At 40.0% G+C, this 24,974-nt stretch overlaps 1 protein-coding gene across 6 annotated transcripts in view; it reads right to left on the bottom strand.

The window, feature by feature from the left end:
- Nucleotides 1-268: 268 nt before the first annotated feature.
- Nucleotides 269-24,974, bottom strand: part of LOC103741632 (zinc finger protein 81) — a 77,887-nt gene continuing 53,181 nt past the window's right edge. For all 6 annotated transcript variants that reach the window (XM_017800453.2, XM_029568042.1, XM_029568044.1 and 3 more), the window contains 3 exons: nucleotides 22,102-22,228; nucleotides 12,708-12,803; nucleotides 269-2,271 (listed from right to left, as the gene is read on the bottom strand). In XM_017800453.2, the coding sequence (XP_017655942.1) occupies nucleotides 563-2,271; nucleotides 12,708-12,803; nucleotides 22,102-22,228 (1,932 nt within the window). In that variant the 3' untranslated portion in view covers nucleotides 269-562. The remainder of the gene's footprint in view (nucleotides 2,272-12,707; nucleotides 12,804-22,101; nucleotides 22,229-24,974) is intronic.

Genomic DNA, 24,974 nt, shown 5'->3' with positions numbered 1-24,974 from the left:
TTTCATGAGGCTGTGGAAATATGGAAATTCCCCTTTACCAATGCATTCTCTTTTTTTGTCTTTTTGAGACAGGGTCTCCCTGTAGCCCCAGCTGGTCTGGAACTTGCTATATAGACCAGGCTGGCCTCAGACTCACAAAGATCTGCTTGCCTCTGCCTCCCAAGTGCTGGGATTAAAGGCATATGCCCCCCCATCCAGGTTTCCCAACACATTTTTTTTTTTTTTGGTCTTTTTGAGTCAGGTTCTCCTGTAGTCCCAATTGGCCTGGAACTCATTATGTAGACCAGGCTGGCCTTGAACTCACAGAGATCCACCTGCCTCTGCCTCCCAAGTGCTAGAATTAAAGGCGGGCACCACGATGCCTGGCTCACCAAAGCATTCTTAAAGGGTCCCTTTTAAATAATATTTGTCCCTCTTAAATATTTTTCATCTCTGGTGGTGGATGAATAATTTTTTATACAATGAATTTACATGGGCTCTGTCTTGGATGAATTTTATAATATACACTTAAATTTTGACTTCTGTTTTAAGGCTCTCTTGTTTTGAAGAAATGGGGTTACTTTCAGGTATGAATATTGCGATGCATACTAAGAACTGATTTCTGGGTAAAGCCCTTTCCACAGTCACTGCATTTATAGGGTTTATCTCCAGTGTGAATTGTCTGATGTTTATTGAAATTTGACCTGTCAGTAAAGGCCTTCCCGCACTCTGCACATATGTATGGTTTCTCTCCTGTGTGGATTCGCTGATGTATCTTAAGGTGTGGTTTCTTGGAGAAGGATTTCTCACAGTCAGGACATTTATAAGGCTTCTCTGTAATGTGAGTTCTCTGATGTGTAATTAACTCTGACTTCTGGATGAAGGCCCTTCCACAATCAGTACAAACATGGCGTTTCTCTCCAGTATGAATGGTCTGGTGTTTATTGAAATTTGACCTATCAGTGAAGGCCTTCCCACATTCAGCACATATGTAAGACTTCTCTCCAGTATGAGACTTCTGATGAGTATTGAGATTTGACCTGTTGGTGAAGGCCTTCCCACATTCAGTGCATATGTAGGGTTTCTCTCCTGTGTGAATTCGCTTATGCATCTGAAGTTGTGACTTAGAAGGGAAGGACTTTACACAGTCATTGCATTCATAAGGCTTCTCTCCTGTATGAATTCTTTGATGTGCAATCAAGTGTGCCTTCTGGATGAAGGCCTGCCCACATTCAGTACATATATAGGATCTCTCTCCTGTGTGAATTTTCTGATGCATCCTGAGTGTTGACTTTTGAGTAAAGGCTTTTCCACACTCACTACATTTGTGATGTCGCTCTCCAGTATGGATTTTCCGGTGTATATTAAGGGCTGAGTTCAAGGAGAAGCCTTTCCCACATTCACTGCATGCATAGAGTTTTTCTCCAGTATGACTTGTCTGATGCCTGAGTAGAGACGACAGCTGGAAAAATGTCTTTCCACATTCACTGCATTTGTAGGGTTTTTCTCTAGTATGAGTTTTCTCATGCATCATTAATTCAGAATTCTGTATGAATGCTTTCCCGCATTTAGTACAGATATATAATTTTTCATTTCTATGAAGTCTCAGATATATACTGAGTAGTGGTTTCTCTGTAAAAATATTTACACATTTGCTAAGTTCATGAGTTTTTTCCACACTGTGAATTCTTGGAGGAGTGAAAAGGTGTGACTTTGGAGTAAGGAGCTTCCCAAATTCAGTACATGTTTTTGCCTTCTCCTCAATAGGAAATTTCATATTTTGACTAAGTGTATGCTTTCTGCTAAGGACTTTTCCACACTGATTATTTTCGCAGATTTTTGCTCCCATATGTGCATTTTCATGGTTAGTATAAGAAATGCTATGGGTGACAATTTGACTATGGCCAGTTATTTTGTCAAAATTCTTTGTTGCATTATTTTTATTATGAATATGTAAGTCTAAATTGTGGCTTAAATGCTTTCCAAATGAGTCATGTTTATGGAGTCTTTTCTGTGAAGGAATAACATTTGGTTTTGAATGCATTTGTTTTCCAATATCTGTATATTCATAATTCCACTTAGTAGTCAATATTTTCTTACTGATAAAAGTAGCATGACTCAGAGGGTTGTTCTGTTTTTCCTGATATCTTTTTATCTGTTCAGCATCTTGCCACAGTTCTTTTAAAATGGAATATAGTGAATCATCTCTTGTATCTTCACCCTCCATTTTGCTATGAAATATAGCTTTTTCAGAAATTCTTTTTTGAGACTTCTTAGTCCTAAATGTCCCATCTAAAGAGAAAGAAGAAAAAGAAATTGGCATAAAGAATAGATTGAAGAAGATTTATAGTATGTGTGTATGTGTGTGTGTGTACGTGTGTGTGCATGCATGTCTTTGTGTAGTGTGTGGCTACATGTGGAGGTCAGAGGATAACTTTCAGGAGTTGTTTTCCTCCTTCCACTGTGTTGAAACAGTCTCTCTTGCTTCTGGTGCTGCTCCCCATGTTCCATGCTAGCTGGCCCCCTTGTTTCTGCTGGGATTGCTGAGCAGGTGGGCCTGTGTTGCATAAGAAAGCAGGCTGAGCAGGGGCCAGGGGAGCAAGCCAGTAAGCAGAGTTCCTCCATGGCCTGTGCTCCAGCTCCTGCTTCCAGGTTCCTGCCCTGAGTTCCTACCTTGGGCTCCCTGGTGAACTGTGACCCAGGAGATGTAAGATAAATAAACTCTTTCCTCCCCAAGTTGGTAGTGGTCAAAGTGTTTTATCACAACAATGAAGAACAAACTAGGACAATAAGTTAATCTAAATTGAATTCATCACTAAATCTAGTATGGTGACAGAAAATACATACATACCAGTTATTATGTGCTAATCTCTTAGTGATACATACATTATTCCAGGTGATATTCTAAGAAATATATGTACGTGAGCCCATTCAATTCTTTCAAAAGTTCTATGAGATATCTACTATTACTATTCAGTTTTTATAGATGAAGACATTGAAGTCCATATTGGTTATATGATTTTTCATAAAACATGGTTGTCAAGTGTTGGAGACTAGAGTTCAATATAAGCAGCCAAGCTCTATTTTGATAGGAAGCTTGGCTATCAAATGGGTTGGACAGATGATAGATAAGATGTAGGTTTTAAGGGAGAAAATCTGTGGAAAGGCAAGGTACATAAAAGATAAATCAAAGTATAATCTTCATTAACTTTAAATTCTAAATCCTCACTAGTCTCATTCTTCATCTTGCCTATTTTTAAAACTCCACTGGCTCGAAACACCCCATGTAGACTAGGCTACCTCAAATTTGGACTGAACTTCCTGTTTCTGCCTCCTGGGTGCTGGAATTATAAACATGAGCTACCACATGTAGCTCATGAATAAATACTGTAGTCTAGTCCATTCCAATCTACACAATGGATGTGTACATTCCAATTCTCTATCCAGGTGTAGTTTCATATATATTCATACACACACACACACACACACACACACACACACAAACACACGCACATATGCACTAACAGACTAGTACTCAAGGACACGGCTGTCTCGTCTAGTCATATAACCTTTCTGGGATACACGTGACAGTGTTCTAGTCAATAGAATGTGAAAGAAAATGATGGGTGCCACTTTCAAACCAGAGCATCAGAACAATAGGCATATTTTCTTCACACTCATTTCTGGTTTCTTGCTTATGAAAAACTGAACTTGGCAGCAACACAGTTCAAATGTGCGGATGAAAGAAAAAAAACTAAGAGGTTGATTAATGTACTGCAAGGAGTCTGAGGATTCCTAAACAAGTATATGTAAGAAAGTTTTCTGTGGGGCCGGAGAGATAGCTCAGTGGTTAAGAGCACTCACTGGCTGCTCTTGCAGAGGACCCAGATTCAGTTCTCAGCACTCAAATGGTGGCTAACAACCATCCATAACTCCAGTTCCAGGGGATCCAATGCCTCCTTCTGGCCTCCATGAGCTTTGCACAACATGGGTGTACTTACATACATGCAGGCAAAGTACCTACTCATAATACAAAATAAATAGGCCTTCTTTAAGAGTGGAATAAAATTCCAAATATTTCATATTTGAATCAATGTATCTTTTTGTTTTGTTTTAAAAACTTATTTATTCTATATGTGTATGAGTGTTTTGCCTGTGTGTAGGTAAGTGCATTTCATGCATGCAATGCACACAGGGACCAGAAGAGGGCATCAGATCCCCTGGAACTGAAGTTTCCAATGGTTGTGAGCCACCACTTGGGTTCCAGCAATTGAACCTGGGTCTTTTGCAAGAGCAGTAAGTACTCTTAACTACAGAGAAATCTCTCCAGCCCCATGTTTTCTGTTTTTGAGATAGGGTCTCCCTATAAAGGCCTATGTGTAGCTGCCATGGAGTTTACTATGGCCTGGACTTAAACTTATGATGATTCTCCTGCCTCTACCTTCCAAGTGGTAGGAAATATAGGCATGCATTAGTGCACTCAGCTTATTTTATTTTTTTTTTGTGGGGCTTTTTGTTTTGTTTTGTTTTGTTTTTTTTGAGATGTGAACTCATGCAGCCCAGGTTGGTCTCAAACTTACAATGTAGCTGAGGTTGGCCTTTAACTCCTAATCCTCCTGCCTCACCTCCCACATGTAGGATTATAGCTGTGTACCACTATGCTCAGTCAATCACTGTATCTTATAATATCTTTATTACTACAAATTAGATTTAACATAATCCAGACACTATTCTCTCCTAGAGAAGTAGCACATGTTTCTATTACTATACAATGCATGAAACACGTTAGATTAATAAATAATTTTTTGTTCTTTTTGAGACAGGGTCTCCCTGTTCCATCCGGTCTGGAACTTGCTATGTAGACCAGGCTGGCCTTGAACTCACAGAATTCCACCTGCCTCTGCCTCCTGGGTGCTGGAATTAAAGGCATACACCACCATGCCTAGCTATACTAACAGTTTTTTAGTGGAAAAATTATACCACTCTATTCAGTAAGAGAGTTTAGACACTGAGACCGTGCTGAGACATCAAATCCAATTTTCCCTTTTACCACTAGAATCCAGACACACATATCATCCAAAATTTCATCCTCCTGTTCTTTTTTTTTATTAAAAAATTTTTAATGTATTTTTATTTTATTTATTTTATGTTTATGAGTATTTTGTTGTATGTATGTACCCACAGAGGCCAGAAGAGGGTTTTGGATCCCCTGGAGTTGGAGTTAAGGATGGTTGTTAGTTGCCATGTGGGTGCTGGGAACTGAATTTGGGTCCTCTGCAAGAGTAAGAAGTGTTCTTAACTTCTCAGCCATCTTTCCAGCCCCCATCTTCCTATTCTTTTTAAAAAGATACTTTATTTATAATTTTTAATGTAAGTGCACCTGTGTCATGCAATGCCCGTGGAGGTCAGAAGAGAGTACTGGATTCCTCTGGAACTGGAGTTATGGATGGTTGTTAGCAGCCATATGGGTGCTGGGACTCAAACGTGGGTCCTCTGCAAGAGCAACCAGTGCTCTTAACTACTGAGCTATCTCTCCAGCCCCCGTCCTCCTATTCTTAACTTACATTCTTTTCTTTATACATTCTATTTTAATTTATGCTGGAGACATAAGCACTGGATTCCTAGACATGATTTAAAAGTTTCTACTTTTCACACTTTTTAACTCTTTAGGGTACCAGGCAATATTTAGATGACTGGTGCTAAAGTTCCTTGGAAAAGGTTTGTCCCCACAGTAATAACTCTATATTTCAACCAGCCCCATAGATTGTCTATACAGTCCATAAATGAAGACTTTCAGTCAAGAAAAAAAAAAAAAAAGACCTGTTCATATAAGCTTACATTCTACTTACCAGGCCTAGAGAGATGGCTCAGCCATTAAAGGCTAAGGCTAACAACCAAACAATATTCTACTTACCACTCATAAACATGCCTCCAAAAGTACAGTTTAATTTTATTTATTTATTTTTATGTGTATGCGTGTATTGCCTGCATGGAGGTAAGTGCACGCATGTCATGCGATGCCCGCGGAACCAGAAGAGGCTGTCGGATCCCCTGGGACTGGAGTTAAGGACAGTTGTTAGCTGCCATGTGGGTGCCGGGATTCGAACCTGGGTCTTCTGCAAGAACAACCAGTGTTCTTAACCACTGAGCCATCTCTCCAGTCCCCAAAGGTACAGTTTATATCAAATCAAAGTGCATGTTCATGTCCTCTTCCCCATTAAGCCTACTTAGCACCTTTTATCATGCCATTTTAAAAGGCTTAAGAGTCTTTTTCTTTGAAAATTAATCTGATCGTATTAGTATTAAGACATTTTTCCTGAATTTCAAAAGCAAACATCTCTATTATTATTCATTTTACTAATAATTTTCATCAGACTTCTTTTACAATACACACACAGAATATTTAATGCAATTGTCTTCACTTCCAACAACAATCTATGTCCCATTCAATTCCCTTTGGTAGAATTTCCTGAAACAGAACAATTCTTATCAATTCTTATCCATCATAAATTCAGTTATCTAATATTGGTATTTCCTTTATGACTGGCATTTTTATGATGAAAATAGTACACATTGTTATTTTCAAAAACTTTAAAAATTATGAGGGATGAAAACATTTGGAGAATGAGGATAACAGAAAGGAGAAAGTAATAAATTTGCAGTAGGTGACGATCATTCATGGAAGATATGGACGTCTGAACACAAAATGAAAATATCTATTACCTAGATGGGCCAAACACAAGATGATGAAAAGCCTAGATGCATAGAAATAATTTATGTATGGTAATCACTGAAGACAGTATGTAAATTTTAAGGAAAGCAAAAATTAAGGAAGCCATACAGATAGCATTTTAGACTGGAAATAATGGCCACGAAATAGATGACACAGAGAAGAGCAACAAGTTATGTTATATGGAATAACTGGAAATTTATTTCATAAAGTTAATGACAGATAAATGCAACATCTTAGGTAATGAGATGTGTTGGTTGAATTTAAAATGAACTAGACATAGAGTGAATCTGCAACTTCTACTAGCAACACACACAAAAAAATCCAAGCATAAGAAAATACAGACTCAGCCGGGCATGGTGGCACATGCTTTTAGTTCCAGCACTCAGGAGGCAGAGGCCAGCCTGGTCTACATACCAAGTGCCAGGTCAGCTGGGGCTATAGGGAGACCCTGTCTCAAAAAGACAAAAAGGCAGAAAAAAATACAGATTCATTTTCAGGAATTAGGATGAGATATTAAGTAGTATTCTTTTAAAAAGAAAAACAGGAATTGAAGAGTAATTAATAAATAACTATGAAAGGAAAAAATAAACAACAGAATTTGACATAATTTGGAATATGAAGAGGTTTTTTTTACAACATACAACCAACTTAGATTATAGAACATTATACTTGTCAACAGCCAAATATACCTTTTTCACATTTTATTTGTTTAATTAATTAATTGTGTGTGTGTGTGTGTGCGCGCGCGCGCCTCTGTGTGCACCACAGTGTGCATATGGAAGTCAGAGGACAACTTGAGGTACTTGGTTCTCCTTCCACCATGTGAGTACCAGGGATAAAATTCAAGTTCAACAGGCCTGGCAGCAAGCACCTTTACCCAGTGAGTCATTTCTCCAGACACGAATATACAGTTTTTTCTTCATGGATATACAGAACATTCTCTTAGATGTATCATATGCTGAAATCATATAGAGTATGTTCTCAAACCACAACTGGATTAAATTTTACTATGCAGAGAAAAAAATGAATTTCTTTAAAAAAAAAACTTTCTATGTCTGGCAAAAGATGAACCAAAGCTGGAACAGCCCTGTCTGTTAAAGGAATTACATTTATTATTAACATTTTCCATCAAGAAAACTTCAGATCCCAGGGCTAGAGAGCAGTTAAAAGCACTGGCTGCTTTTGCAGGGGACCTGGGTTTGGCTCCCAGTACCCATATGGCAGCTAATAACCTTCCTTAACTCCAACTCCAGGGGATCCAATGCCTTCCTCTGGCCTCCATGGGCACTAGGCACACGTGTGGTACACTTACATACATGCAGGCAAATACTCACACAATCAAATTTTAAAATCTTCTAAAAATATAAAACACTACTGAGAGAAATTATAAATCTAAAAATATTTCTGAACTATTTTGTGTGTAGAAGATTCAATATTGTTAAGATGTCAGTTCTCTTAAGTTTGATATACAAAGTCAATCCCAAATAAAACTCTAATATGCTTTATGTAAAAAATTAGAAATGATTATGAAATGTATATGGACATGCAAATGACCTAGAAGAGCTACCATGTTTTTTTTAAAAAAAGCAAAATTGGAAAACTTGTACAAGCTAATTTGAATATTTAACCATAAAAGCTATGGTAATATAAGTTTTCCTTAAAGACAATGTTTTAACTATATTTTCCACATTCTTGATGCTCTAGCAACTGAGGCTTACATGATACTGGAGAGCCTGCTTCCATGGCTAGCTAATTCCTTGAGACGGCAAATACTCACCTATTGATATGCCTTTCAATGTGAAGCAACCAATTTGAAGCTCAAATCCTCATCAACCTCCTTTATTGACCTCTCACAGTGATCTACTATCTCCCTAATCCAATCATCCCAGAACCAGCTACAGGGAAACTAAGAACAGTCCCTGTAACCCTGGAGCCCATTGAAGTTATTAAAACCAGCTCATCTTAAATCTGCCTACCCTGCTTGGTTCATTTCTTCCCACAAAACTACAATAAAGTCTCTGGCCCCTGCAGTGCCTTCCTTCCTTCTACCTCCTGACTGACTCTGGTGCTCTCTATGTGACCCTGCATGGTGTGGCAAGCTAGCTACTCTTGAGAACTATAATAAATTACATTTTTGATAGCAGTTGTCTCCTCATCTGTTGGCTTCAATGTGAACAACAGTAAGACCGACATTTAAAAACAGGCAAACAGCCAAGCATGGTGATGCAAGCTTTTAATCCCAGCATTTGGGAGGCAGAGGCAGGGGGATGTTTGTGAGTTTGAGGCCAAGCCTGGTCTACATAGGAGTTCCTGGTCAGCTGCGGCTATAGGGAGACCCTGTTTCAAAAAGACCGAAAAAACAAATACAAAACAAAACCCAAACAAAAACAAAAACTCATGCAGTGCCTGCAGAGGTCAGAAGAGAGCATCAGATCCCCTGGCATTGGAGTTAAGGATGGTTGTTGGCTACCATGTGGGTGCTGGGAACTGAACTTGGGTCCTTTGCAAGAGCGACCAGTGCTCTTAACTGCTGAGTCATTTCTCCAGCTCCTTAAAAATTATTTCTACTATCTAATATAGTGTAAATGCTATGCAATTACAGGATCGATGAGATAATGGCAAGAAAGGTGTCTGTACATGTTCAGTTCAGATGCAGTGCTGCCCCACTCCTGTTCAGTCAAAAAGAAAAATAAAATTATAACATTTTCAGGAAAATGGAAGAAACAGGTGAGTATTAAGTGAGGTAACCTAGACTCAGAAAGACAAATACTACATTTTCTCTCTCATATGCACATCCTAGCTTCTAAGCATTAAATATAAGTAAACTAGGAAGGGGCCCATGAGACAACAAAAAAAGAAGTTTTAAGGGAGGGAAGGACAACAAAATAAATAAATAGATTTTTATAGACATGCCAAGGAAATCCTTTTTTCAATGGAAAAAAAAAGAAAAGTCTTCTGCAAATGGTTCTGGAACAATTAGGTATCAGTATTTAAAAAAATAAAATTTAAATTAAAAAAAAAAACCTGAACTGAATCAGGGGAGATGGCTAGTAAAGTTCTTGATGTGCTAGCATGAGGACCTGTGTTTGATGCCCAGAACCCACGTTAAAAAAGCCAGGCACAATGGTATGCACTTGTAATCCCAGTGCTGGGAAGGCAGAAACAAGTGAATCCCTGGGGTTCTCTGGCTAGCGAGCCTCAACTAGGTGAGTTCCAGGCTGTGAGAGCTCTGTCTCAAAACATTTACAATATGGATGGCTCCTGAGGAACAACACCCAAGGATGAACTCTGGCCTCCACACACATATGCATGTGCACATGCACACATATAAGCACCCTCCACACACACAAACTAAACCTTGGTCTATCACATGCACCCAATAAAAGGGATCACAGACCTAAATTAAAAGGATGATAAAACTTGTTGGGCATAGTGATATGCATACCTACAAACCCAGCATTCAGGAGGCTGAAGCAGGAGGATTGAGAGTTTGATGGCAGTGTGTACCACATAATGAGACTTTGTCTCAAATAAACAAACAACAAAAACCAAAGAAACAAAACCAAAAACTAATTAAAGGATGAACAACATCCCTCCCAAAATGAGAATGCTATGAACAGATGTTTCACGAAAACATAGAAATAATCAATGCACATGTGAAAAAATACTTAGCATCATTCCTTTCCTCAAATGATTGATGAAAGCATGTGTTGACAAAAATGCAGAGCAACAGGGACTAAGTATGGCTGTAGGAAATCTAAAATGCTATAATCCATTTGGAATCCATTTGGAAGACACAGGGAACTTTTAAAAAAGATTTACTTTTATTTTATGTATATGAGTGTTTTTCCTGCACATATGTTTTCCTGCACATATGTGCACCATGTGTATGTCTGGTGCCTGGGGAGGCCAGAAGGGGGTGTTGGATCCTCTGGCACTGGAGTCATTAATGGATGTGAGCTGCCATGTGGGTTCTGGCAGTCAACCTGGGTCTTCTGCAAGAGCAGCAAGTTCTCTTAACCACTGAGCCATCTCTCCAGCCCACTTTGGCAATTTTTATAAAGGTAAGTATACACTTTTCATAAGACTCAGCAATTCCAATTTAGATATGTACCCAAAGGAAATGTAAACATATGTTCACACAAAGACATATCTGAATTTTCATTGTACCTTCATTCATAATTGTCAAATATTAACTATGGGATTATTTATACTCAACACAGGTTGAGTATTCTTTAACTACAATGCCTAAGACAAAAAAATTCCAGATTTGGAGATTTTTCATAGAATTTACCAGCTGAGTATCACTAATTCCAAAATCTGAAATGCTCCAAAAGGCATAATTTTTTGAGTATTAATTTGGTGCTTAAAAGGTTTCAGATTTGGGGCCATTTTAGGATTTCAGGTTTTTGTGTTTCTGTTTATTGAGTCAGTTTCACTATCTAGCCCTTGCTGGCCTGGAACTAGCTACGTAGACCATCCCAGGCTGGCCTCAGTCTCACAGTGATCCGCCTGCCTCTGTCTCCTGAATGCTGGGATTGAAGGCATGTACCACCAAATTCCGCAGATTTCAGATTTTTAAATTAGGGATGTTCAACACGCATATTCATACCATGGAATATTATTCATCATTAAAATGAGAAAACAGTAATATGTAATATAGCATGGATGAATTGCAAAATAATTCTACTAAATGAATGAAGCCAGACCCAAGAGAGAATACACATGACAGAATTCCATTTATATGAACCCGTATGTTCAAGTTACTTTTCTGTTGCTGTAATTAAACAGTGACCCAAATCAACTTGGGTGAGCAAAGGTTTATATCACCTTATAGGTTTCAGTCCATCATTGAGGGAAGCCAGGGCAGGAGCTCAAGGCAGGAGCTCAAGGCAGGAGCTTGAAGCACAGACCATGGAAGAATGCTGCTTTACTGACTGATTTCCCCTCTGGCTTACTCACTGTTCTTATACAGTCCAGGCCCATCTGCCCAGGGCTGGCACCACCGAACGTGGGCTGGCCCCTCTTACATCAATTAACACTCAAGAAAATACCCCACAGACATGCCCACAGGCCAATCTGATGGAGGAAATTCCTCAGTTGAGATTTCTTCTTCTTGCGTGGGTCAAGTTGACAAAAACTAACCAGCACATCCTAACAATAAAGATAGCTCTAATAATGATGAAAAGCACGACAATGGTTGCCTGTGGCTGAGGTGGTGGTGAATATTAATTGCAAGTACATATTAGTTCCAAGGAAACATTGTATGTAATGGAATGCTGTACCTATGATTGGTGGTCATATTGTTGCAAACCTTTATCAAAATGCATTAAACTACTTAAAATGGGTATCTTTTAGTCTATGTAAATTATACCTTAATAAAATTAATTATAAAAGAAAAAATGTTAAGTAACAATGACCACAAAGTTAAGAGACGAAAGAGAAGGATGCAGCTCTGTGAGGTGGAGAGGAGTGAAGACTCTGAAGGTGATGCTTACAAAGACAACATAAAGCAAGGATGGCTGCAGATGACAGTTTATTGACTGTTTTAGGGTGAGAAGATAAAATGAAGAGGAGAAAGTAAAAGGATACTGAGAAGACTAGGACAAAGACAGCCAACTGATTTTCAAAGAAGGCAAAGCGCTCAAAACCTTAATCTGTATGGTAAGACCCTAAGATTCTGAGGTGTGTTTTCAGTAATGAAGCATTAAAATAAGATAGGAAAGAATATCCAAGATCCATAGTGAGTAAGACTGTCATATGGTCCAGAGTATAGAAATTGGGGTCACTTCTGGAGGAAAGCCAAACAAAGAAGACAGTTTATATCAGCAACTCAGACAAAGGGTGAGAACAATTTGGCACCTAAGGCACCAAAGCGATCCACCCACAAATAATTTCTAAATTTTAGAACCTTAAGGAAGGACAGCAGTGATAGCATTTTCAAGGCTGTGGCCTCTCTTGGGAAAAATACTTCCCAAAAATACTACACACTCACCTAAACAGCTCTGGTGTGGGACTTCCTCCTCTAACATCCATAGTTCCTCTCCTTGCTCCAACTTGAACATGACCTCTGGTTTGGGAACTTCAAATCCTGTTTAGAGAACATAATAGAGGATTGGATATGCTGGTTTTTATTTGTTCTTTGAGAAAGTAATTAAATTTCATTTGGAATAGACTAATAATTACAAAGGTAACAAAGGGACTTAAGCATCTCAAAAAACCAGGGCCACTGCCATCACACACTTCAGATGTTCCAGATGTCCCCACAACTGAGAATGCAAATACCTTCACTGATGTTCTGCATTAGTTTCCTAGGGTTGTCACAACAAACTACCAAAATCCTAGTGTTTAAAACAACAGAATTTATCCTTTGACATTTTTAGAGGATAGAAATCTGAAATCAATGTGTCAAGGCCATTATCTCTCTGATGGCTCTAGGAGAAATTCCCTTCTTGGATCTTCTAGCTTCCAATGTTTAATGGAAATCATTCCAGTATCATGGCTGTCTTCTTGTGTTTCTCTTCATTGCCCCGTTCTATTGATGCTTATAGAACCATTGCCCTTCAGTGTCACACAGCATTCTCTATGTGGGTATGTTTCTGTGTCCAAATCTACTTTTTTGGTAAAGATGCTGGTTATATTACATCAAAGCCCACTCTAATCACCTCACTTTAATTTTATTACTCCCCTTAAGATATTTCCAAATGTGTCACATTGTGAGTACTGGAGACTAGGACTTCCATGTAACTTTTGGGTGGACACATATTTAACTGAGTAGAGTTTGCCCTATATCCCTCTCAAGTTTATGTCCTTCCCATTTGCAAAATATCCACCTCTTCCCAACTTTCTCAAAGTCTTAGTCATTCCAGCATCAACTCATAAAAAAAAAACTCATCCAAACCTTATTAACTTAAAGCCCCAAATATCATCCTCAAAACCATCCAGATCACTTGGTGTATGATTCATCCAGGGGCCACGTTCTTCTTCATCTGTGAACTTATAAAATTTCTTATCTTTCCCCAAAACATAATGGTGGACCGGCATTGGATATATAGTCCCATTTTAAAATGGAAAAAGAAAATAAGAGAATAATCTTCATGTATCCTTTGAATTCTCTGAAGTGTCAGCCCCGCTCCCTCAGCCCTGGGATAGAAATCACACCCCTCATTATTGATCCTACTAATCAATTAGCAAAAAAAATTGCTTTCTGTCCCCATGGCCTTATGTTCTTCTGCTCTAGAAGCTTAGTTTCAAAGGTTAGAACACTCACCAGAAGACACAATTCCATTGAAGTAGATGTTAGATTGCCCCTGGAAATCTAACTCTGGGCTCTTCATACTGCTTCATTAACAGATAAAAAGTGTCTTGCTATACTGGCTGAATTGACTGATCTTGGCTATGGAGGGGAAATAGGACTGCTATTCTGCAATGGAGGTAAGGAAGAGTATGCCTGGAATACAGGAGATTCCTTAAGGTACCTCTTAGTACTACTGTCCTAGTTTGTTCTTCGTTGCTGTGACAAAACACTCTGACCAATACCAACTTGGGGAGGAAAGGGTTTATTTATCTTACATCTCCCAGGTTGCAGTTCATCGGGGAGCCCAAGGTAGGAACACATCAGGGCAGGAACCTGGAAGCAGGAGCTGGAGCACAGGCCATGGAGGAACTCTGCTTACTGGCTTGCTCCCCTGGCCCCTGCTCAGCCTGCTTTCTTATGCTGTATAGGCCCACCTGCCCAGGGGTGGCACCACCCACAGTGGGCTGGGCCCTCCCACATCAGTCATCAAGAAGATGCCCCTCAGACATGGCCACAGGCCAGTCCAATAGAGGCAATTCCCCAACTGAGGCTCCCTCAACCCAGGTGTGTCAAGTTGACACTAAAGCTATCCAGCACAACTACTGTTAACATAAAGACACAAGTCTCAGCTCAAAGTGGATATGAAATATTTCATTCTGAAGACAAATGTGAATGATGATGGCTTGGGGACACAGATTTAGCTTACTCCAAATTCCATGCTCCGACATGGCAGTTTCATGAAGATTTTATAATAAGAGATCCAAGAAAGTCAGAAGTCAAGTCACTTTTCAAATATATTGGTGGAAACATCAGGTAGGCAGGCAGGTACATCAAAGTGGGAAAACCTCTGCTGCAGGTTTCAGATGCTATCTAAGAACATTTTTAGTCTTTTGGTTGGTGGAAGCTAGTGATCTGTTAAGTTAATAATTCCAAAAGGTTTCGCTTGATAGTTACAATGATGTTAGATCAGACACAAAGGTGGACAAGGAATGGCTATTAAGGGGGTTAAAGATAGCTCAAAATAAATTGTTATTAGGATCCAGACCTGCAACATTCCAACTTGTCAACAATCAGTTCTAATCAGTTCATCACCCTTGCAGAAGGTTCAGTGTAAGGTGTAGTTCTTTTCAGGAACTTTCACTCAAACTACTATACCTATTGATTAAAGTCACTAAAAACTAACAATCCATATAGGATCACTTATGACCCAGACCCTTCAGAAGAAAGACTCTCTCCTTGACCAAACTTAATCCAAGGTTCTCTGGATCATCTTCCCAATTGGGCTTCAACTTTTGTACCTCTGTACCCATCTTTACCTCACACACTTTTAACAGGGATCTTATTACAACAATTTAGCCAGAACCCCCAACTTAGTATCTGATTACCCTTCACATCTGGTCAAATTTCTTATTTCCTATCACCTCACAGGTGATATATTACCACACTTGCCTAACATCAGCAAGAATCAGGTTCAGTCAAAATCCCCCTTTGCCCTGTTAGTAATTTTCTATCAACTAGCTCCTACCCTTCTCATTGGTTACAAAACCCCTCTTGTCCTAGTTCTAGATGAAATTTAGCCCAGCTGTACACTGAGGTCTTTTTTTTTCTATTGCAACAGTCCTGAATGAAATTAATTTTTACAGCTTAACTACTCCCCCGTTCTGTTGCTACTCATTTGTTTTGAAGGCCAGATCCAGCTCTGTACACACACACACACACACACATACAACCTCCTTCCTTTGGTCGCCACAAAAGGTAAAGAATCATGACTCAGTAAGATGTCTGTGGTGGGCAAAAGCAATATGTAATTAGCGGGAGAAGAAGAAAGTGCCATCACCACTGCAGCATAAAGCCTTCCAACTTCCAATCTGCTAGGCTTTGGATTGAAGATAGCAACAATTCTTTCCTAAAGTTCCAGACTACTGGTCTGCCCTGTGAATTTTAGATTTGGTAGACTAGCCCCCCCATACATATTTTCTTATTGGTTTCATTTCTTTTCTCTGAAGAATATTTTATTTATTCTTTTTAAAATATTTTTTATGTGTATGAGTGTATTATTTGCATGTACGTAGGTGTACCCATGTCATGCAATGCCTGCAGAGATCAGAAGAGGGTGCCAAATCCCCTGAAACTGGAGTTAAGGATGCTTGTTAGTTGCCATTTGGGTGCTGGGAATCAAACCTGGGTCCTCTGCAAGGGTAGTCAGTGCTCTTAACCACTGAGCCATCTCTCCAGCCTGTGTTTTATTTCTCTGGAGACTCTTAATACAGATTTTGGCACCAAAAATAGTTCCAGAAGAAGTGAATCTTTAGGATCAGGTTTCCTGAATTAGTTCTGGGATTTCTGGCATTGGTCCTTTAATTTGATTAGATTTTAAAGTACTGCTAACTATTTCCAGTAATAAAGAGGACTCTGATCGCTCCTGGTATGATGTACTGACCCAGAAAAACAAATATCAACACTGGATACTCTTAATCAAAAACAAAAGATAACCTGAATGAGCACAGATTTGATATCTTAGAATATTTTGTAGGGCAAAATTGGCAAGGTATCTCAAATTACACTGGATAAAGGCAGACAAGACGAGTTCAGATATTGCATTTCCCAGCTCATATGCCAGATAAATTACTTGAAAACTTCTACATCTGGGCCATGTGTGGTGGCATGTATCTGTAATCCCAGGAGGCAGAAAGAGTTTGAGCCTGTTTAAAGACCAAACTCCATAGAATGTAAAGAAGGTCATGTTTCTTTGAGGAAGGACCTTGATACAAATTTTTTTGGGGGGGGGTCTTTTTGAGACAGGGTCACCCTGTAGCCCCAGCTGGCCTGGAACTCGCTATTTGGACCAGGCTGGCCTCGAGCTCCACCTGCCTCTGCCTCCCGAGTGCTGGGATTAAAAGTGTGTGCCACCAAGCCCAGTTTATAAATCTTAATAATATTAATCTTTCTCAAAGTCTTCCCCCAAAGAGGCCTATAGTCTTTTATCAGGGTAACAGTGCATTTAGAAAAAGAAAATAATTAGACATTTTGAGGCTTACTAGATACTTTCTCTAAATGGGTATTAGTTCCAAGAGACCTGAAATGCCATTGTGATTCACCAGCCACAAAAAAACGAGTCCAGGTCTGTAAATTTACAGAGCTCAGGTCCATCTTACAGTTACAGAATACTAACAGAAATATACATGCTCAGCAACTGGCAAAATCACTATTCATTCCCTGATATATGGAGTGAGGGCTCTAATAGTGGATGTTATGGTTTGGATACAAAATGTCTACCATAGGCTCTTATGTTTGAATGCTTGGTCCTGAATTGGTAGTACTGTTTTGGGTTGTGGAACCTTTGAGAGACAGGGCCTAACTGGATGGAAGTGGGTCACTGGGGAACAGGCTTTGAGGTCCATAGCCTGGTCCAGCTTCAAGTTTCTCTCTGCTTTCTGACTGACAGTATGACATAACCAGCCACTGCTAGATATGGAGAACATCTGAGGTGGGAGGGCACAGGGCCATGCACCCTCTTCTTCTTTGTGAGAAAGGACAGAGCAAGGACCTGATTTTTTCTGCCTTACATGTTCCTGTCTCTGTGAGTTGCAAAGTTGAACTATGATGAACTGGAATGGTCAAATCATTCTGTGACATCAAGTAAGTCACAATGGAACACTATTGGAGACAGAGCCATTTGGAAAATGGTTTGTGTCTCTGAGCCAGACAACAAAAATGGACTATTCAGAAGTTGCAGAAGCCCTAGAGCCTGGTGACTCCTCCATGGCAACCTAGGATGAACTGACTTAATTCTCCAGGTAATCAGGGCCCTGTGTCCCTTCTTCGTGCAGAGAAGCCATTTCAGAGTGCGGCAAGGGAGGCTGACATTTACTGATAATTTTCAGCCTCAAAGATATGCATAAGAGAGAATTCCTATGGAGGCCAGAAGTCCATCTCCTTGGGTGTCATTTATTAGGAGCTGTCCACCTTGTTTTTTGTTTTTGTTTTGTTTTGTTTTGTTTTGTTTTGAGACAGTGTCTTTTGCTGGGACCTGAGGCTCACTGGTTTGGATAGATTAGCTGGCCAGTAACCCCTGAGATCTCCTGTCTTTGCCTCTCCAGTGTTGGGATTATAAACATGCAACATCATCCCTGACTTGGTTACATGGGTCTAGAGCTTTAACTCAGATTCTTGTGCAGCAAGCACTTTATTGGCTGAGTTATCTTTCCAGCCTCTCTGCTGAGTTTTACAGATGCAAAATCACATGCAATTGGTGTGGTGGTGACTGACCTACGGCCACATAGACCACTGCAGCAACACAGAACAAAGGCTCTGACACCTAGCTCTGCTCCATTGGAAGGCACACTATACACTAGGAACAGTGGGCCCAGTGCACACACTGTTTGCCATTCTGGCAGAGCTATGCTAGCCCATAGAGGGAGACCAAGATTGATCCCATCACTCCTCCAAACAGAATTCTCTTTTATAGAGACATCTGCATGTGTACAGTGAGGCTGCAGGCCATTAACCAGTGTGCCCATCACGAGGCTCCACAGATGTCTGCTACTACTTGAAGACCCCTGTGATGTGGTTACTATTTGGTTCTTCTATAAAGAGGCTTTTTCTCAAATTAAACAGAATGGCTTAAATTTGGAAAAAAAATAGAATTTCCTTCATATGCCAAGTGAACATAGAATAGCCCAGTGCTGAATCTCGGCCCTATAGTGGGTTGCTAGAAAGGTAGCATACAGAAGAACCCCTCCTAGTGCTACTTGAAGAAAACTTAAGTCCTTTAGATTCAGGTTCAGACTAAAGGACTAAAAACTTAAGTTCTTTAGATTCAAGCAATGTGAAGTCAGTAGCAACCCATGGAGCACTGAACTTGGGTCTTAGAGGAGTCGTGTTGCTTGAGAATGTAGCCCAAAGTAGATAATAAACTCCATATAAGTCTAAACACCAGTACAAAATTGATATCTAAGTACCATACAGGAACATTAGGGCGTTCAAGAGCATGTGGAACTGTTAAGAGGAGTGAGTTCACTTTAGATACAGCATTCCCATACACTTGACTCCGAGTGGTAGCCCTACCCACCTGGCCTTGGACATAAAAACGGCCCTTCCCCGATGAAAAACGGAGAACGTAGTTGTCTCTCCATTTCCATAAACTACCTCTTGGGGCCTATGATAGCAACTCCTGCAGCCCTGCTGACCTCAGAACCATTCATAAAAATCATTCTTTTTTCTTCTTTGGTTTTTGAAGACAGAGTCTCACTATACAGCCATGGCTTGCCTGGAGGTTACTATGTAGACCAGGGGGCCTCAAACACACACCTACCTCTGCCTCCCGGATACCAGGATTAAAGGCATGTGCCACCACACTCAGCCATAAAGTCATTCTTCCTTTTCTTTTCTTTTTCTCTTTTTGTTTTTTCGAGACAGGGTCTCCCTGTAGCTCTAGCTGGCCTGGAACTCTCTATGTAGACCAGGCTGGCCTTGAACTCATAGATATCCACCTGCCTCTGCCTCCCAAGTGCTAGGATTAAAGGCTAAAGGTGTGTACCACCACACCTGGCTCCATTCATCCTTTTCTTTACTGATAACACAAGTTCACATCCAAAAAGCATTACATTCCGTTTCCTGCCTGTGGAATCCCAAAAGGCCTTCTTTCATTTTTTTCCCCCATCTCTGTCTCTTGACTGGATCCAAAAGTCACATATCTAATCTCTTGAGCAACTGTTGTTCAGTCACATCTTCAATGTTCTTCACGGAATATATTTTCTCAATATTTACAATATGGTTAGGCTGAGCATTTTCAGAATCTTCAAATTATAATTTTTCCTCTACCAATTCCTTTTCTTATCTATTTCCTCTCACATTATATGATAAACAGCAAGAAGAAATCATGCTGTGCTTTCAACAATTTGTTTAGAAATCTCCTCAGATAAATATTAAAGTTCATTACTTAAGTTATTTTGGCCTGAGAGAATACAATTCCACCAAGATCTCTGTGACTTTAGAACAAGGACCACCTTTCCTCTAGTTTGTACTAAAACATGTTCCATATTCCATCTGACATTTCACCTTTAACATTCATATTCTCACAAGGTTCCTCAAATAAACCTATGCTTTTTATGTCAAACATATCAAAACCAGTCATTACTTAGGAGTTAGCTACAGACAGGCTGTCAGAGAAAAGGTCACAAGGAGGGAAAGAGATAACATCTCCCATTTAACTGCTGGGATGCGCCTAAAAAAGGACATTCACCATAAAAATAAAATACCTTCCTGACAAGACCATCAGTCAGACAAGGGGATAGGATATTAAAGGAGAGAAAGACCTGGGGATCCTATAAAAGGACAGTCCAGAAGTCATTTGGTAGTCTACCAGCTCTGGAAAGCCCACCCTTCCCAACAGGGTCCCTTTAGTTTACTTTTTGCTTCAATAAATGACTGTTTTCACCCTTTTCTGAGTACTCACTTCATTCATCCCTGAGCATTCAACTTTTTGTCTGCCTTACTTCATTCAGCCCTAAGCATTCAACTTGTTGTCTGCCTCTGGGAAGAACTGGGATTCCAGGGCCACCAGCTCTTGACCCTCTCACCCCCACAACAATTATACAAAGCCCTTTTCACATTTTGAAATTAATTTCATTTATATGTGTGTGTATGTGTGTGTGTGTGTGTGTGTGTGTGAGAGAGAGAGAGAGAGAGAGAGAGAGAGAGAGAGAGAGAGAGAGAGAGAGAGAGAGAGAGAGAGAGAGAGAGAGAGAGAGAGAGAGAGAGAGAGAGACCATGAGTATGTGCATGCCATGGCATGCCTATAGGAGTCAGAGAACAACCTCCAGGAGTCAGTTTTCTCCTTGTACCATGGAATCTGAAGACTGAGCTCAGGTAGTCAGGCACAATTAACCTGCTGTGCCATCACCCTAATTCCTCTTTAGGAATTTTTCAATGTATACCCCATTACCAAATATAAAAATTTGTATTAGTTTCCAGCCCGGCGTGGTGGTACATGCCTTTAATCCCAGCACTCCGGTGGCAGAGGCAGGCAGATCTCTGTGAGTTCAAGGACAGCCTGGTCTATAAAGCGAGTTCCAGGCCAGCTGGGGCTACAGGGAGACCCTGTCTCAAAAAGACAAAAAAATTTTGTATTAGTTTCCTAGGGCTTCTATAATGAAGTGCCATAAACTAGAGGGTTCAGAGGGCAGGAAAGATGGCTCAGTGGTTAAGTGCACTGTCTGCTCTTGCAGAGGACCTGGGTTTGATTCCCATCATCCACATGATGGCTAAAAACCATCTGTAACTCCATTTCCAGGGGATATGACACTCTCTTCTGACTGCTGTGTGCATTGCACAACATAGGTGCACTTACATGCATGCAGGCAATACATTCATATGTGTTAAAAAATAAAATTAAAAAAAAACTAGAGGGTTCAAAATAGATATTTATTATCTCACAGTTCTAGAAATGAGAAGCCTAAAATTAAGTGCCAAATGCAGATCCATGCTCTTTGAAGGTACTAGAGAAAAAAATGTTCCACACCTCTCCCTTAGCTTCTGATGTCCTGAGATGTTTCTTCGCTTGAAGATGTATCCTTCCAATCTCAACTCATCTTCTTATGTCTTCACATTATTTTCCCCATGTTCATAGGTATTCGTACACCCAAATTTCCTCTTTTCATAAAAGACAGGTTCTATAGGGCCTGAAGATTGCTGAATGGTTAAACATCCTTCCAAGCCTGGCAGCCTGAGTTCAATCCCCAGAATTCATGTAAAGGTAGAAAGTACCAATTCCACAAAGTTGTCCTCTGACCACGACACAAACAACATTGCACATGCACTCCTCCCACATCATGCACACACAAACACACAATAATGAATGAATGAATGAATGAATAAATAAATAAATAAATAAATAAATAAAGGACAACAGTTATATTGGATTAAGACCCACCTTAATTACCCCATTCTAGCTTGATTACTTCCATAAAGAATCTATCTCCAAATAAGGTCATATTTTGAGGTACCAAGGATTAGGACTTTAATATACTTTCTTTGAAGACAATTTAACCATAACAGGCCCCTGACAATGCCTCAGGATGACTGTGCTTACCCACTGAGAGCAGGTGGCTGTAGTTTTCCAGCATTACATCCTGGTACAGGCATCTTTGAGAAGAGTTCAATTGCTGCCACTCCTCCCTACTGAAATCCACTATCACATCCTCAAATGACACTGGGACCTGCAACAACACAATCCTGTTTAAGACAACATGATCAACACAGGGGCATAGATAAATGACAGATAGGAAGGTGTTTTAATGATTTTTATCATAATATACCATATTGCATGCCTATTAAATATATATATGGTAATATGTAGAGCACAATCATCTAATCATAAATTTCTGCTACTGTGCCCATGCCCCCTACAGTGGGACCATGTGTGGCCCTTCCCACTTTGCCAGGGCTAGACTTCTCTGCCCTACAGTAGGGACCCAGACATTAGAAGACTGCCTGAGAATGCCTGACTCTGGCTTCCACATGGGTGTGAGCTCCCCAAATTGTGCTGTGCCCACCCCCCTATATTGGGACCACCTGTAGTCCATCCCATCACCCCATGTCTAGGATTCTCTGCCCTTTAGTAGGGGCACAGACTTTTGAAGACTGCCTGAGAGGGCCTAAACACCCCCCCAACTTAGGGAGATTCCCAAATTGTACTGACTGTTTGCTAAACCTTAGGAGGAAGCCTGAGAGTATGTGATTAGCACCTGACTTGAACCACTGCAGGAGCTCCCGAGTAGCTGGACTGAAGCTATCTGTTCCCTCCAATATAAAATCTGAGAGACTCCAGAGCCTAGACCAACCAGCTTTACATACCCAATAAGAAAACAACCAAGGCAAATCAATAATACAAACAGAAGCAGACTTCAACTCAACAAAGGAAGGCTTGAGTTTCATACCAGAGTCACAAACAAAAGAAATCGATGTGCCAAAAATCACAATAATAATACGGAAATCAAAATAATATGTTCCCATCAAACACCACCAGTCCTATAGAGGAGTTTTACAAGGAGAACTCCCTAGAGATAACCCAGGACTAACTAACCTAGAGATAACAGGAATTATCAAGGAAGAAATGGGGAAAACAGGGACACTTTAAATGGGGAGAGCAGGGAGGGATGATAAGAGAAGAAGAAAGGAGACATAAATAGTGCCTAGCTAGTATAAAAAAAAACAGAGGGAATCCTATTAGTCCAAAAACCTACTGAAAAATTACACATACAATATCTCTACATGAGTCCATGTGTATAGTTGAAGGCTACATAACAAGAAACAGTGCCAGACAGATGAAACCTTCTTTTGACTTGTTGGCCAGGGTGGTCCAAGAGACTCCCAAAATTACACCAGGCTATTGCCACAGCCCTTGATTGCCTCCCAGAACTTGAAGGTAACACCCTATTGCTGAAGACAGGACAAACTTTGGACACAGGATTTGGAGTAATGGAGCTGGAAATGACCTGGAAGCCACCTCCCCTGAAGCCTAGCTCTCATAGCTTTGGAGAGCACTATGTGAGCTGGTAAAGGAGAACATCAATTGATGGTCCAACCCCAGCTTCAAGGACTAAAAACCATATCAATGACCAGCACAGCAAACAACATTGGTGCAGTAGTGGCACATTTATCTTGGGGATAATCAACAGCTACCTAACTAGACTTAAAGCCCACTCAATGGGAGGAAATTCACATGGGTACTGTAAACCTAGCTAAATACACATAGCTGGTGAGGTCACAGATCTTAGAGGAAACCCCACGGCTTTCACATAAGCTTCTTTTTCAACAGACAGAGACTATTACAGAGTTCCAAAACTGGTCACACAAAGAGATGGTCTGTGAATTACCCAGGCCTAAGTGGAACATCTACAATGCAATCTATATAAGGCTTACAGAACATAGAACAAAGGATGATGAGAACACTAATGCATCTTTCAGTTCTCATCAATGAAGCTCCCTCATGCAACAGAGGGCCAGGAAAACAAAAGTACACAAATGGCCAAAACATACAGAATAAGAGTCCACAGAGTGTGGGTCCTAGGACAAGACTCCTATATTAAAATCCACCCACCCAGGGCTCAGGGACCATTGCAGAAGATGGGGCAGAAAGGCTGTAAGAGCCAGGGAGGAGGTGTATAACCATACAGAAATAGAATCCTACAGGCTCCTGGGATTCTTCTCATATGAGCCAACAGCAATGGTGTCAGCACGCACAAGACCCATGCAAACTCAAGCAGGAAAAAACCCAGCACAGAACTGTGGAAATGGATAGCAGGCTCCAATCTTAGTTGAAGAATTATTGTCGGCTGATTACTGCTGGGTGAGGAAGAGCAGATCTTCTTAAAAGGGGGGACTCTAGATAGGCTGAGTAGACCTCAGTGGATTAACTTGCACTGATGGACATCTGGGGACAGTAACTTGACATCATAGGCCTTAACATACATGACATAATGTATTAATTTCAGTAGCAGTGGGCTATGGGAGGGGGCCAGTGGGGAAGGGGGTATAAAGATGATTAAGATGTTCTGTATGAAATACACAAAAATTCAATAAGATTTTTTTTAAAAAGTTGGCACAGAAAATTTGTCCTAGCAGTATATAAATCTTGTCATTATCCACAATAGATTAATTCTGTTATAATAATTAGAATAGTAATTATATTTTATAAAGTTAATGTTATAAAGGTAACCACTTAAATAACAAAACAATGAACCCTTCCAGCATCCACTTTTCTAGAAACAAGGAAAAATAATAGAGCATGTAGTGAAAGATAAGAAGGATTGAAATTAGAAAGCATAATATAAAATATATATTTCACACGTTACACAAAAAATAAGCAAAGATTCAGAGCAATGATAAAAGAATATGTAAAGGTGTATCAGAAAGTATCAACAGAAAGGAAGTATGTTGTCCATCTTAAGTGGTTACCTTTAT

The sequence above is a fragment of the Nannospalax galili genome, unplaced genomic scaffold, assembly GCF_000622305.1.
Source record: "Nannospalax galili isolate Female #2095 unplaced genomic scaffold, S.galili_v1.0 scaffold741, whole genome shotgun sequence".
Classification (NCBI taxonomy): Eukaryota; Metazoa; Chordata; class Mammalia; order Rodentia; family Spalacidae; genus Nannospalax; species Nannospalax galili.
This window is presented reverse-complemented; position numbering and strand designations above follow the sequence as displayed.